This window comes from Myxine glutinosa, chromosome 2 (assembly GCF_964187855.1).
Source record: "Myxine glutinosa chromosome 2, kmMyxGlut1.1, whole genome shotgun sequence".
Classification (NCBI taxonomy): Eukaryota; Metazoa; Chordata; class Myxini; order Myxiniformes; family Myxinidae; genus Myxine; species Myxine glutinosa.
Window position 1 is genome coordinate 49202560 of NC_136262.1, and position 12500 is coordinate 49215059.

Below are 12500 nucleotides of genomic sequence, written 5' to 3' on the forward strand. Positions count from 1 at the left end.
ACCCCGGGTATCGGGTAGTAGGGTACCACCACACAGGTCACTGGACCCTTAAAAATGTCACTCCGGACCTCGAGGAGGGCAAGGGGATACCGGCCAAGAACCCGGTCAATGCCCCGAAGGAGGGTATACTCGCCGGTATAACGCATCTGAGAGGCCGGAACTACCCCCGCCCGGAGAACACACCGTGTCGCCCCAGTATCCCGAAGGTATTGGGCCTCAAACTTCAGCATCGAATCAGGGCCACCCACTAAGGCTGTCCCTGAATAATCCTGGTACAGTGGATGAATGGAATTAGCCTCGGTGGCAGTGACCTCGGTCACCGATGCCACCGTCGTGTGCGAGGGCCCGGCGGATGAGCTCCACTGATCTCCCTCCGACTTAACAGGAGGGTTGCCTCGGTAGGCCGGACTAGCGGGATTAGAGAAGCAGCGGTTTTCACCGTGCCCCACGCGTTTGCAGAAATCGCACCAGGGCCCTGCCCTGGTCTGCGGCTCGCGACCGCCACCAGTGGAGGGCATCGGAGAACCCCTCCCCTCGATCCAGCCGCCGGGCAGACGGGGGGCGGTCTTGATCGCAGACTCCTCCGTCTTACGACGCGACTGCGTGACTTGCAGCATTTTGCACGCCAAAACATGTTTATCAATAAGGTTGACGCAGTCTGCCAAGGAAACAGTGTCTTTGTCGACAAGAAACAATGCTAAGTCAGGCGGAAGCTGTTGATCGATACGGTAACGCACCAGGAGTTCCGCAACCGCTTGAGGTAACTCAACCTTGCTCCCCTTGAACCATCTCTGCAGCTGTTCCAACAAGGCCCGCGAATGTTCCTCATAGGTTTGACTGGACTCACGAGTCCAGCTGAAAAAATTTCTCCTATAAATACATGCGGACACCGCATAGGCGTTCAAAATCTCGGCCTTCAATGCCCTGTATTTGTTTGCGTCCTCGGTTGCCATCCTCGCATATACCTCCCTCGCCTTCTCAGATAGATGGCTCACAAGATGGCCGACCCACAAGCTCTCATCAATGCCACCGGCAGCCAACAACTTCTCCGCCATCTCCAGATACGCTTCTGGCTTCGTGTCTCCCGTCCAGTCCGGCAAACGAACATGAACAGTTTCCGGGACTCTTGCAGCAGACCCCTCTGCCCGCGGTCGTTCAGTCAACATTCGCAACTCATGCTCTCTGACGTGTTCAGCTTCTGCTGCTGCCTCTGCTGCTGCCGCACGCTCTCTCTCTCTCTCACGCTCTCTCTCTGCTGCCGCATGCTCTCTCTCTGCTGCCGCAGCACGCTCTCTCTCTCTCTCACGCTCTCTCTCTGCTGCTGTCTCTGCTGCCGCATGCGCTCTCTCTGCTGCTGTACGCTCTCCCTCTGCTGCTGCCCGCTCTCCCTCTGCTGCCGCAGCACGCTCTGCCTCTGCCCTGTCATTCTCCCTGTTATACATGTCAAGTTGTTGAACCGGAGTCAGCCCGGTCCAGAAGGGCGAACGCATGCATTTAGTCATGATGGAATCGCTTCCTAACATCTCGGGTTGAGTGACCGGGTCAAGGCTGCTTGCGTCGCTCACATCGCCACCCACGTGACTGTCAACATGATCAGGTTGAACTCTCACTTCTCTGGTCGACATAGCTTGGCTACGAGTTATCATAAGACAAGGCACAAAACACAACGCTCAAACACAACGCTCTGTTGGGGAAATACGACACGAACTACACAATATCACCCGCACATCAAATTGCCAATGAGAAAAATACCACGTACAAATACTCACGTTTTTTTTTTTTTTTGTCGGTTGTTTGGAGGGATCCGAGGCTCACTTATTCTGCAGTGAAGCACCACCCAAGACAGCGTCCTACGGCGAGAAAGTTCCTCCAAGACGGCGTCCGCTGGTGAGAAGATGCAGAGAAGATGCAGATGCCGAATTCCCGTCTCAATTCGAATGTCTCTCACTTGAAAGATCCCGGACGAGCCCCCATTTGTCGCGATCCCGGCTGTGAAATGGTTCCCAGCACGGAATACGGACGTTAATGTCCGGGCTTCAAGTAGTCCACGGAGTGGACAGAGAGAACTCAATAAACACAATTGTGTTTTAATCGGCCTTCTAGGGGTAAGGCACGATGCTTTATTGGCTCGATCACAAAAACCATAAATGGTAACAGAATGGAATACACTGCACAAAGCCTGCAGGAACTGTCGGCCCCAGAAGCTCCAAACAGGACGCAGGCAAGATCACTCGCGGTTCCAATCGACGATCTCCGGGACTCGGAGGGTAACAGAGTGGAATACACCGCACAAGGCCTGCAGGAACGGTCGGCCAGCAGCTCCAACACGACGCAGGCAATATCTGACTCACGGTTCCAATCCACGAGATCCGGGAATCACTCGTTCTCTTCCGGAGTTACTCACTCGTAAAATACAGAACGGTAAACGATCAGCCCAACGCGGCTGTCGTGAAGATTAAGGGAAATCCCTTTATCTATTTCCCACTCGGAGCCCTCGAGTCGCGTCCGTTGCATAAGATGGCGACCGCGCTCTCTCAACTCTCCACCAATCACGTGCCGAATCGCCTCCCGATCGCGTGAGGCTCCAAGGAGGCCACGTCACGCGGTGGGCGGGGCACCAAATCTGGGTGAGAACAGGTGGTTTCACCGGTGGTTTCTCACAATATATACACATATATATATATATATACATATACACATATACATATATACATATACATATACACATATATATCTATATATATATTTCTATATATATATTTCTATATATATATTTCTATATATATATATATATATATAGTTACGGTTTTGCGCAAGACTGTTCCCTTACCAAGGGCAGATTAAGCCCCTTGTTCTCCTTGGGTCTTCGCAACCGCGAGACTTGAGTCGCCACTTCCGGTCAGACACGGGACAGGGTTTCGGGACAATTTTCGCACGTACCTAAGTACCCACCCCGCCGCGGAAGCGGGGATCCAGTCTTGCACGAACCACGCGTAATTTGAGTACACCCGAGCGGATTGCGTACCACGTGGTCCGTGCTGTTGCCTTGGTATTGGAACCCGATCAGAGCGATATAATTCGTACCATGCTAAGTCAATGATGGAAAACACGAGACGGTCGAATCAAAGAAATAACAGGTTTAATTATTATTATTTACACAATGATTGGAAGAAGAAGCAGAGACACAGGGCAGTCTTAAAACAGTCTTACTTATCTCTCCCAGACAATGGGCCCACGCACACTCACAGAGGGATGAAGGAAGAATTGTTCATGCGCTGAACGCGCAGGCTTTGGTCGTCCAGGAACAGCTCACCCGGCGTGGCCCTCTGGCGGTCACCGCACGCCCCCCGACGAAAGCAGGCAGGCAGGAGAATCCCCGCGGCACGTATCTCGATAAGGGCAGGCAGGAAAATATGCGCGCGTCTGTGGTTCGGCACGGCACGGCTGTCTTTCACAGCGCGATTAATACAACTGCGCGCTTTCACTCTCGTAACTCAACGGAGGATCTGACTCAAGCTCAACCGAGAACTCAACTTGTAACTCATGCGCGTTTCACCTGAGCTCATAACTTGTTTCAACAGAGGACCCCGGCTCACAACTTGTATTTCAACACCGCGCATCCCTTCTCATAACTTGGCGCTCCGAACCGACTCTCATAAATTGTCACAGCGCGTCTCTCCTCATAACTCGTGTGGCTTGCCCTGCGCGCATCTCATAACTGGTCACAGCGCATCTCCCCTCATAACTGAGGTGGGGGCTTCGGGCACAGGGTTATATCGCCACGCCCTGGCCTGCATCGAATGTTCCAAACTCCGCCCTTTGCCGCAGTGGTAAGTCACTCCCCTCGAGCCCTGATTGGCGGCTCGTGCTTGCCGTCACTCCCACTATTCCTGTCCCGCCTTCCTCCGGCCTGGATCGACTTGTTCAGGCCGGCCTCGTGGTATTTTGCGCCAAAACTCAAAGCATGGAGGCAGCATAAGCATCGGAAGGAGACCTAACTCTCATTATTCTACTCAACGAAAAACTAAACATAGGAAAGGTCTACGCTTACACTTACTAAGAAATAACTGAGATTAAGGCTGGTTAAATTTTTTTTCCTGTTTATCATCACTTTGTTTCAAAAAAGTGGGTAGGGAGGGAGGGTTTTTTTTTTTTTTTTTTTTTTCAGAGTGAAATTTTAATGGATTATTCAGCGCACAATATGTTTTTTCTTAAATATACTTGATCGGACACACATGATGAATCATGTTATGATTTCTAAACTAGTAAACCTTCATATGTACGCACTGATACGATTCAAATAAAGAAAATAAAGAAACCTATGTCACATTGAGTTCTGTTTACTTTTAATATTTGCTGATACATATAACAATGGTAGACCAAAACTTCCGCTTTTAAGAATAATGTCCGGTTGCCATACATGTATCTATCAGCAGCTATTGCCATAGCATTCATACATATTTGACTAGAATTCCTCGCCACGAAATATCACCATGGTACCGGTACATGCATATTGAGCAGTTTGGCAGACATGGAAGAGGACATTAACCACATCAAAAGGATGTCTGGTTCGCATTTATACATCTATCTATCAGCAGCTACTGCTATTATAGCACTCATAGATGTATCTATCTATCAGCAGCTACTGCTATTATAGCACTCACAGATGTATCTATCTATCAGCAGCTACTGCTATTATAGCACTCATAGATGTATCTATCTATCAACAGCTACTGCTATTATAGCACTCATAGATGTATCTATCTATCAGCAGCTACTGCTATTATAGCACTCATAGATGTATCTATATATCAGTAGCTACTGCTATTATAGCACTACTCATAGTAGTCGAGTAGCTACTCCGCAATAAAACAGGTCTCACAGTTCACTCCCAAGCCTACAAGGACCACCTACAACACTACAAAGATGCCCTCTCCCACGCCCGCTCCGCCTACTACTCTCAAATTATCCACTCTGGCTCCGGAAACCCAAAAGCACTCTTCTCGACAATAAACAAACTCCTCCGCCCCCTGGACACCACCACCCAGTCATTCACAGTAGACAACTGCATCTCCTTCCTTTCTTTCTTCCAACGCAAAATTGACAACATCTACAACAGCTTGACCACCGCCGCACCCGCTCCCCCTCCAACCACCTGCCCCCCCTTATCCTGCCTTCCCCTGTCTCAATTCTCCCCGGTCTCCCCTACTGACCTCTCTGAACTCATCATAGGAATGAAAACTGCCACCTGCACTCTTGACCCCATCCCCTCCAGCTTTGTCAAGGCCTCCCTCCCTGCTCTCTCTCCACTTATCATTGCAACAATAAACTCCTCCCCGTCTACAGGCATCGTCCCACCATCCCTCAAAATTGCTGCTGTTACCCCCATTCTAAAAAAACCTGGTCTAAACCTTGACACCCTAAACAACTTCAGACCCATCTCCAACCTACCCTTTCTGTCGAAAGTTTTGGAACGCGCTGTAGCCACTCAACTCAAACATCACCTCTCTGCCAATAACCTGTATGAAACATTCCAATCCGGATTCCGCTCCAACCACAGTACTGAAACTTCTCTCCTCAAAATCACCAACGACCTTCTCCTCTCCTCTGACGCTGGCAACCTCAACATTCTCGACCTCAGCGCTGCCTTTGACACCATCGATCACACCATCCTCCTCACCCGACTTGAATCCACCTTTAACGTTACCGGCACTGCCCTCTCTTGGATTAAATCATACCTCTCTGACAGACGCCAGTTCATCTCCATCAATAACTGCAAATCCCCCACTGCTCCCCTCCCCCAAGGTGTCCCCCAAGGTTCAGTTCTTGGCCCCCTCCTCTTCATCCTTTACCTGTCCCCCCTCGGTCACTTAATCTGCCGTCATGGTCTCCAATTCCACTGCTTCGCCGATGACATCCAGCTTTTCATCTCCACCAAGTCCATCTCCACCGACACCCACTCTATCCTGACAAACTGCATCTCTGAAATAAAATCCTGGCTTCAAATCAACTTCCTCAAACTTAACTGTGATAAATCTGAAATAATCATCATTGGCCCAAAAACGCTCACAAAATCCACCCATAACTTTGCCCTCAACATCGATGGTATCCCAGTATCCACCTCCCCTCTCATCCGGAATCTTGGCGTCATCTTTGACCAAACCCTCTCCTTCGACAAATACACTAAACAGATCACAAAGACAGCCTTCTTTCACCTGAAAAACATCGCCCGTCTCCGCTCATCCCTCTCCTCCACGGCTGCAGAAACCCTCATCCACGCCTTCATCACCTCCCGTCTGGACTACTGCAATAGCCTCCTCTATGGTTCACCCTCAACAATCACCAATAAACTCCAATACATTCAGAACTCCGCTGCCCGTCTACTCACCCATTCCCGGACCCGTGACCACATCACCCCCGTCCTTTACAAGCTTCACTGGCTCCCCATCTCCCAGAGAATCCAGTACAAAATCCTCCTCGACCTACAAAGCCCTCCATAACCTGGCCCCATCCTACCTGGCTGACCTCCTCTCCAGACACATTCCCACCCGCAACCTCCGCTCTGCTGGTACCAACCTCCTGACCCCCCCCCCCCCCCCATCCGGACCAAATTCAGATCCTGGGGGGACAGGGCCTTCTCCATCGCTGCTCCCACCCTCTGGAACTCACTACCTCACACCATCAGAGACTCCTCCTCACTCACCACATTCAAAACATCACTCAAGACCCACCTGTTCAGCACTGCATTCAACATTCAACCCACAGCATTTAACCCCTGACTATCACTTCTCCTTCTCCCTCCTTTTGCTTTAAATATTTCCCTATTGATTCTTGTCTTTTTGCAATTGTTGTTTCCATGTTTTGTTATGCATTATGTTTTGCACTCTGTCAAAGCGCCTTTGGGCTTCATGAAAAGTGCTATACAAAATAAACGAATTATTATTATTATTATTATTATTATTATAGCACTCATAGATGTATCTATATATCAGCAGCTACTGCTATTATAGCACTCATAGATGTATCTATATATCAGCAGCTACTGCTATTATAGCACTCATAGATGTGTCTATCTATCAGCAGCTACTGCTATTATAGCACGAATAGATGTATCTATATATCAGCAGCTACTGCTATTATAGCACTCATAGATGTATCTATCTATCAGCAGCTACTGCTATTATAGCACTCATAGATGTATCTATATATCAGCAGCGACTGCTATTATAGCACTCACAGATGTATCTATATATCAGCAGCGACTGCTATTATAGCACTCACAGATGTATCTATCAATCAGCAGCTACTGCTATTATAGCACTCGTAGATGTTGAGTCGAGTTCAACACCAAGAGAATGTTGGTTGCCGTTTATTTATGTATCTATCATCACTGTCATCACCTACATGTAGTGGTAGTCTCGTTTAATTTTTGACTAGAAATCCACAGCGTTTCCCGATGTAAGGCTCTCCCGCTTCTCCTTCAGAATACCAACTACTTCTTGAACTTCCGAGTAGGCCTCTTCTCGGCAGTACGACTCTTACTGCAGGTACTGCATATAGGATATGACTCATCTGTGGTACTCAGCTCCTGAACACATGGAACGGATTTTACTGACTTCGCGAGCAAAAAAAAAACAAAAAACTTTTTTACGGGCGGACGACTTTTATGGGGCGGGCGGCGATGATAAACAGGAAAAAAATTTTAACCAGCCTAAACGAGGCTACATGTTGTAGTTTAACTAAACTATGAGGGGAAATTAACCTTTTATTGTAAAAACACAAAACCGCAATAACACAAAACCACAATATATATATATATATATGCATAACTCAACAGAGGATCTGACAAGCTCAACCACAGAGTTTATATATACATTGTCGTGTGACTACCCTCTTGTGAACACCGCAGAGTGACATGGAGGACCAAACGAGCTTCAACTCTGAGGCGTTTAATTCAATGGCGGACCTTCGTTACATGCGAGGGCTTCTCCGAGAGCGCAGTGAGCAGGCAGCGAGAGTCCACTCGTCGTTCTTGCTTGGGAAACCGCAGTTCTCGTTCCACAGTTCCTCCTACTCAAGATCACTATGAAGATGTCGCAACAAGACCGTTTGTGATGAATCTTCCTTGTGCAAGAGCAATAGCGACTGTTCGCTATGGGATCCGGAACGAGAAGAGCGAGAAGAGAAAAATGTCCGCCGTTCCAACTATTTTGTACTCAAGACTCTGACGTCATCCCACCATGTCTCCGTGTCTGCTCCGATCAGCGAGTCCCATTTTACCAGTCCTTGTGTCAATCAAATCCCAGACCAATCACTGCTCTTCGAGGCTTGGCCTCACAAACCTGCCTGTCGTGTGTGCTCACCAAGTCGGTGCTGTCCACGGTTGTTTGATGCCTGGCTTTCGTTTGGTTTTTATTTAGCTTTATTAATTATGGTGTTGATCGCTTGGCTTGGCTATTGTGTGTAGTGCGGTGTCAAAAGGAACACAGGAAAAGATAACAGATGCAATACATACAGGGTATTAATTTACCCATAATCACTCGCTAATTAACAAATCCCAACCCTCTCATGGGGATGAAGATACATGCTCTTCCATGATATACGGTCTACACAAATTTCCTATTTATTATATGGGGTTTCTTCTTCTTCATGACAGTCAGGGCACACTACTCTATACACTCTACCTGGCTCGAAGGTATTGCCTAACACCCACAAACGCAACAATATATATGTCTACATATTATACATGCATACATACATACTCGTACGTACATACACACAAAGATAAATGCATACATACATACATACATATATACACACACACACACACACACACACACACACACACACACACACACACACACACACACACACACACACACACACACACACACACACACACACACAGTCGGACCCCGCTATTCGTCGGTTCCACATATTTGTGGTTCCGCTATTCTTTGGTTCCACGTATTCACGGTTCCACTATTCATACTTTCCACGTACTTGCGGTTGATAAATTGTGACCTGCCTCTCTATTCGCGGCCATGTTTCTGCGAATTCGCAGGCGCAATAATTATTTTTTTAAAGGGACCGTGAACATGGTAGCTCCAGAACCCATCGTTCACCAACCACACACAAGCTGGACATACGAAAAAAAACATCTATGAGCCACGAGCATGACCTGCTTCAACATTCGCGGTGCTGTGCTTCGCGTTTTCACGGCTTTTGCGGGCGCATTGAAATACAGTACGAAGTTTATCCGCACTATAAGCAATCTTCGCGGGATGTCCCACCATCTGCGTAACACGTCATCCCCGCGACTTACTCTACAGAATGAAAACACATCATCATCTTGACCACGTGATGTACGTCGACATTCGCAGCCATTGTGCTTCGCTTTTTCACGGCTTTTGTGGCCGCAAATTTTAGCCGCACTATCATTGAGCTTTGAAGGAAGTTGAGGAAGCGATAAAAGCAATGAAGAGTAGAAAAGCGGGAGGGCCGACGGGAGTTGTGGGAGATATGTTGAAGGCAGCAGGAAGTTGGGGTGTGAAGAGAATGACAGAGATCTGTAATCTGGCGGTGAAAGAAGGCCGCATTCCAGTGGATTGGGAACTGAGTACCCTCGTCCCTCTATACAAGGGGAAAGGTGACCCTCTGGAGTGTGGCTTGTACTGAGCGATAAAGTTATTGGAGCATGGCATGAAGGTATTGGAAAGGGTGTTGGAGAGGAGGATAAGGAAGAAAGTGAAGATCGACGAAATGCAGTTTGGATTTATGCCAGGAAGAGGAACGACAGACGCGCTTTTTATTTTGAGGCAGTTGCAGGAGAAGTACATGGAGAAGAGGAAGAAGTTGTTTCTTGGGTTTGTTGATCTGGAGAAAGCATTCGATAGGGTTCCATGCAAAGTATTGACATGGGCAATGAGGAAGTTAGGAGTGGAGGAATGGTTGATCAGAGTAGTGATGGCAATGTACAAAAGAGCACGCACAGCTGGAAGGACGAAGGACGGGAACAGTGGTGAGTTTGAGGTGAAGGTGGAAGTGCATCAGGGGTCGGTACTAAGTCCACTGTATGTCCGTATCCACTTCTATTTGTAGCTGTGATGGAGGTGCTGGCTCAGAACGTAAAGGAGGGTTTACCGTGGGAGTTGTTGTATGCAGATGATCTGGTGTTGATTGCGGAAAGTATGGATGCCCTGAAGGAAAAGATGAACAAGTGGAAGGAATGTATGGAGACAAAAGGTCTGAAGGTGAATATCGGAAAGACGAAGGTGATGGCAAGTGGTAAAGCATGTGGTGAGGTGGAAAGAACTGGGAAGTGGCCCTGTGCTGTGTGCAGGAAGGGTGTCGGACTGTCGGAGTGAACTCCATTCAATGTACAATGTGCGCTAAGTGGGTTCATCAAAAATGTAGTGGTCTGAGAGGGTCATTAACCAGTGTGGCAGCTACATTCAAATGTGAGGTGTGCACAGAGGGAGCTGCAGATGGAGGAAATGTTGAGTTGGATCTTGGAGATGGCGTGAAGCTGGAAGGTGTGAAAACATTTTGCTACCTCGGAGACATGCTGAATGGAGAAGGTGGATCAGACTTGGCAACGGTTGCTAGAGTGAGATGTGCATGGAAGAAGTTTTGGGAACCGAGTGGCGTGCTGACGAGGAGGGGAGTGTCGTTGAAGCTGAAGGGAAAGGTGTATGCTGCATGTGTGAGAAGTGTTATGATTTATGGGAGCGAGACATGGGTAATGAACGTAGAGCAGCAACGAAGGTTGGAAAGGGTGGAAATGCGAATGGTTCAATGGATGTGCGGAGTATCGTTGAGAGAGAGGAAGACAAATGATGAATTGCGAAAAATGATGGGAATAGAGCCTGTGATTGATGCTGTGAAGAGGAACAGGTTGAGATGGTTTGGTCATGTGTTGAGGAAGGATGAAAGTGACTGGTTGAGAAGAGTGATGGAAATGAATGTAGAAGGAAGTAGAGGATGGGGAAGACCGAGAAAGACTTGGCTAAAGATGGTGGAAGAAGAAATGCGGGCAAGGGGGTCAACAAGGAGATGCATAAAATAGGGCAAGATGGAGAAGATTGTCATGGGGACCGCAAGGCTAACCCCCGCTCTAGCAGGGAAAATGGCCTTAAAATGCATATTGTTGTTGTTGCTGTATCAGTGAGCTTTGAGGGATATCCCACCAACTGCGTAAACAAGTCATCCTGCGCGAGGTATACAATGAAAACGCTTCATTAAATCTATTACTGTAATTAGCAACTGCTCAATATGACATCATCCGCGATGTTACACAATGAAAACGCTTCGCAGGATGTCATGGGACGGCAAACCTGTCTTACTATTATTGCTCAAAATACAACGTTCAATTCACAAAGGTTGTTTCTTGATCATAAACAACTGAAAGGATAGACAGACAGAGACAAACAGGATGGGCATGAATCAATTCCTTATCCCCCTCTTTTCACTTTGTGGGTGAATGAATGAATGAATGTTCATTCATTCACTTTGTGGGTGCGGGGTAAAAATTGACCTTCGCCTGGGTTAGTTTCCGTAAAACAAAAACAAATAAATCTTTATTAATTTTTTTTTTTTAAAGCAAGGAAACAGACAAAAAAAAAAAAAAACCTTGGTAGAAATGGTCCCTGCAAAAAGGACCCACCATCTTTAGCAATACTGTGCTTCCTCTTTGATGTGCTGCGTATTTTCAAACTTGCATTGGAAGCATTTTCATCGACGATGTTCAACTGCCAGGGAAGATATTGCAGAGATATCAAACCCGTCGACACAAAAACAAAACAAGCAAGAGACGAATGCTACTTTGTATTCAAGCCCTTATAGTTGAACTTCTGGGTGGCATATTCCCCAAAGAAAATAATGTCTTCCTTTGGAAATACGAAAGTGGTGCCTTGCATAAATTAAATACTACCATGAGCAAAATGGAAGAAAAAGAAGTTCAGCACATTGGGTGTTACAGTCCAAGTATTTCCCTCATAATATGACTTGAGACTGTTGATTTATTTGTATGTTGTCTCCTAATTTAATATTTTTGTTATACTGTACAGTACTCTGGTTTCTCCTAATCATGTATTGCCCAGTAGAAGCGCCTTCATAAGTGCTAACCCCGAAAGGCGAAAGGGAGGAGGGGGGAGGGATGAGGGGCGGGGAGGGATGAGAGGTGGGGAGGGATGAGTGGAGAGGAGGGACGAGGGGAGGAATTTGAGGGAGAGAAGTGGGGAGAGAGAGAGAGGTGGGGGGAGACAGAGAGAGGTGGGGGAGAGAGAGAGAAAGACTTGACTTTTACGTATCCTTTTATTACAAAAATATCAAAAAGTATATTTTTTTAAGTATAAATAAAACAATTTCACAGATCAGTTCACAAATCAAATGTAAGAATAATAATAATAATAATTCATTATTACGGCACGGGCAAGGCATGATGGTGGGGCCTGACATGGCACAAACAGTCAGAAATGGTGTCCCGGGAAAGTATGAAA

The 12500-nt window shown here is 47.2% G+C and overlaps 1 protein-coding gene across 4 annotated transcripts in view; it reads right to left on the reverse strand.

The window, feature by feature from the left end:
• Positions 1-12500, reverse strand: part of LOC137421807 (uncharacterized) — a 155600-nt gene that overhangs the window by 104008 nt on the left and 39092 nt on the right. For all 4 annotated transcript variants that reach the window (XM_078773246.1, XM_078773248.1, XM_078773247.1 and 1 more), the window contains one exon: positions 11666-11750. In XM_078773246.1, the coding sequence (XP_078629372.1) occupies positions 11666-11750 (85 nt within the window). The remainder of the gene's footprint in view (positions 1-11665; positions 11751-12500) is intronic.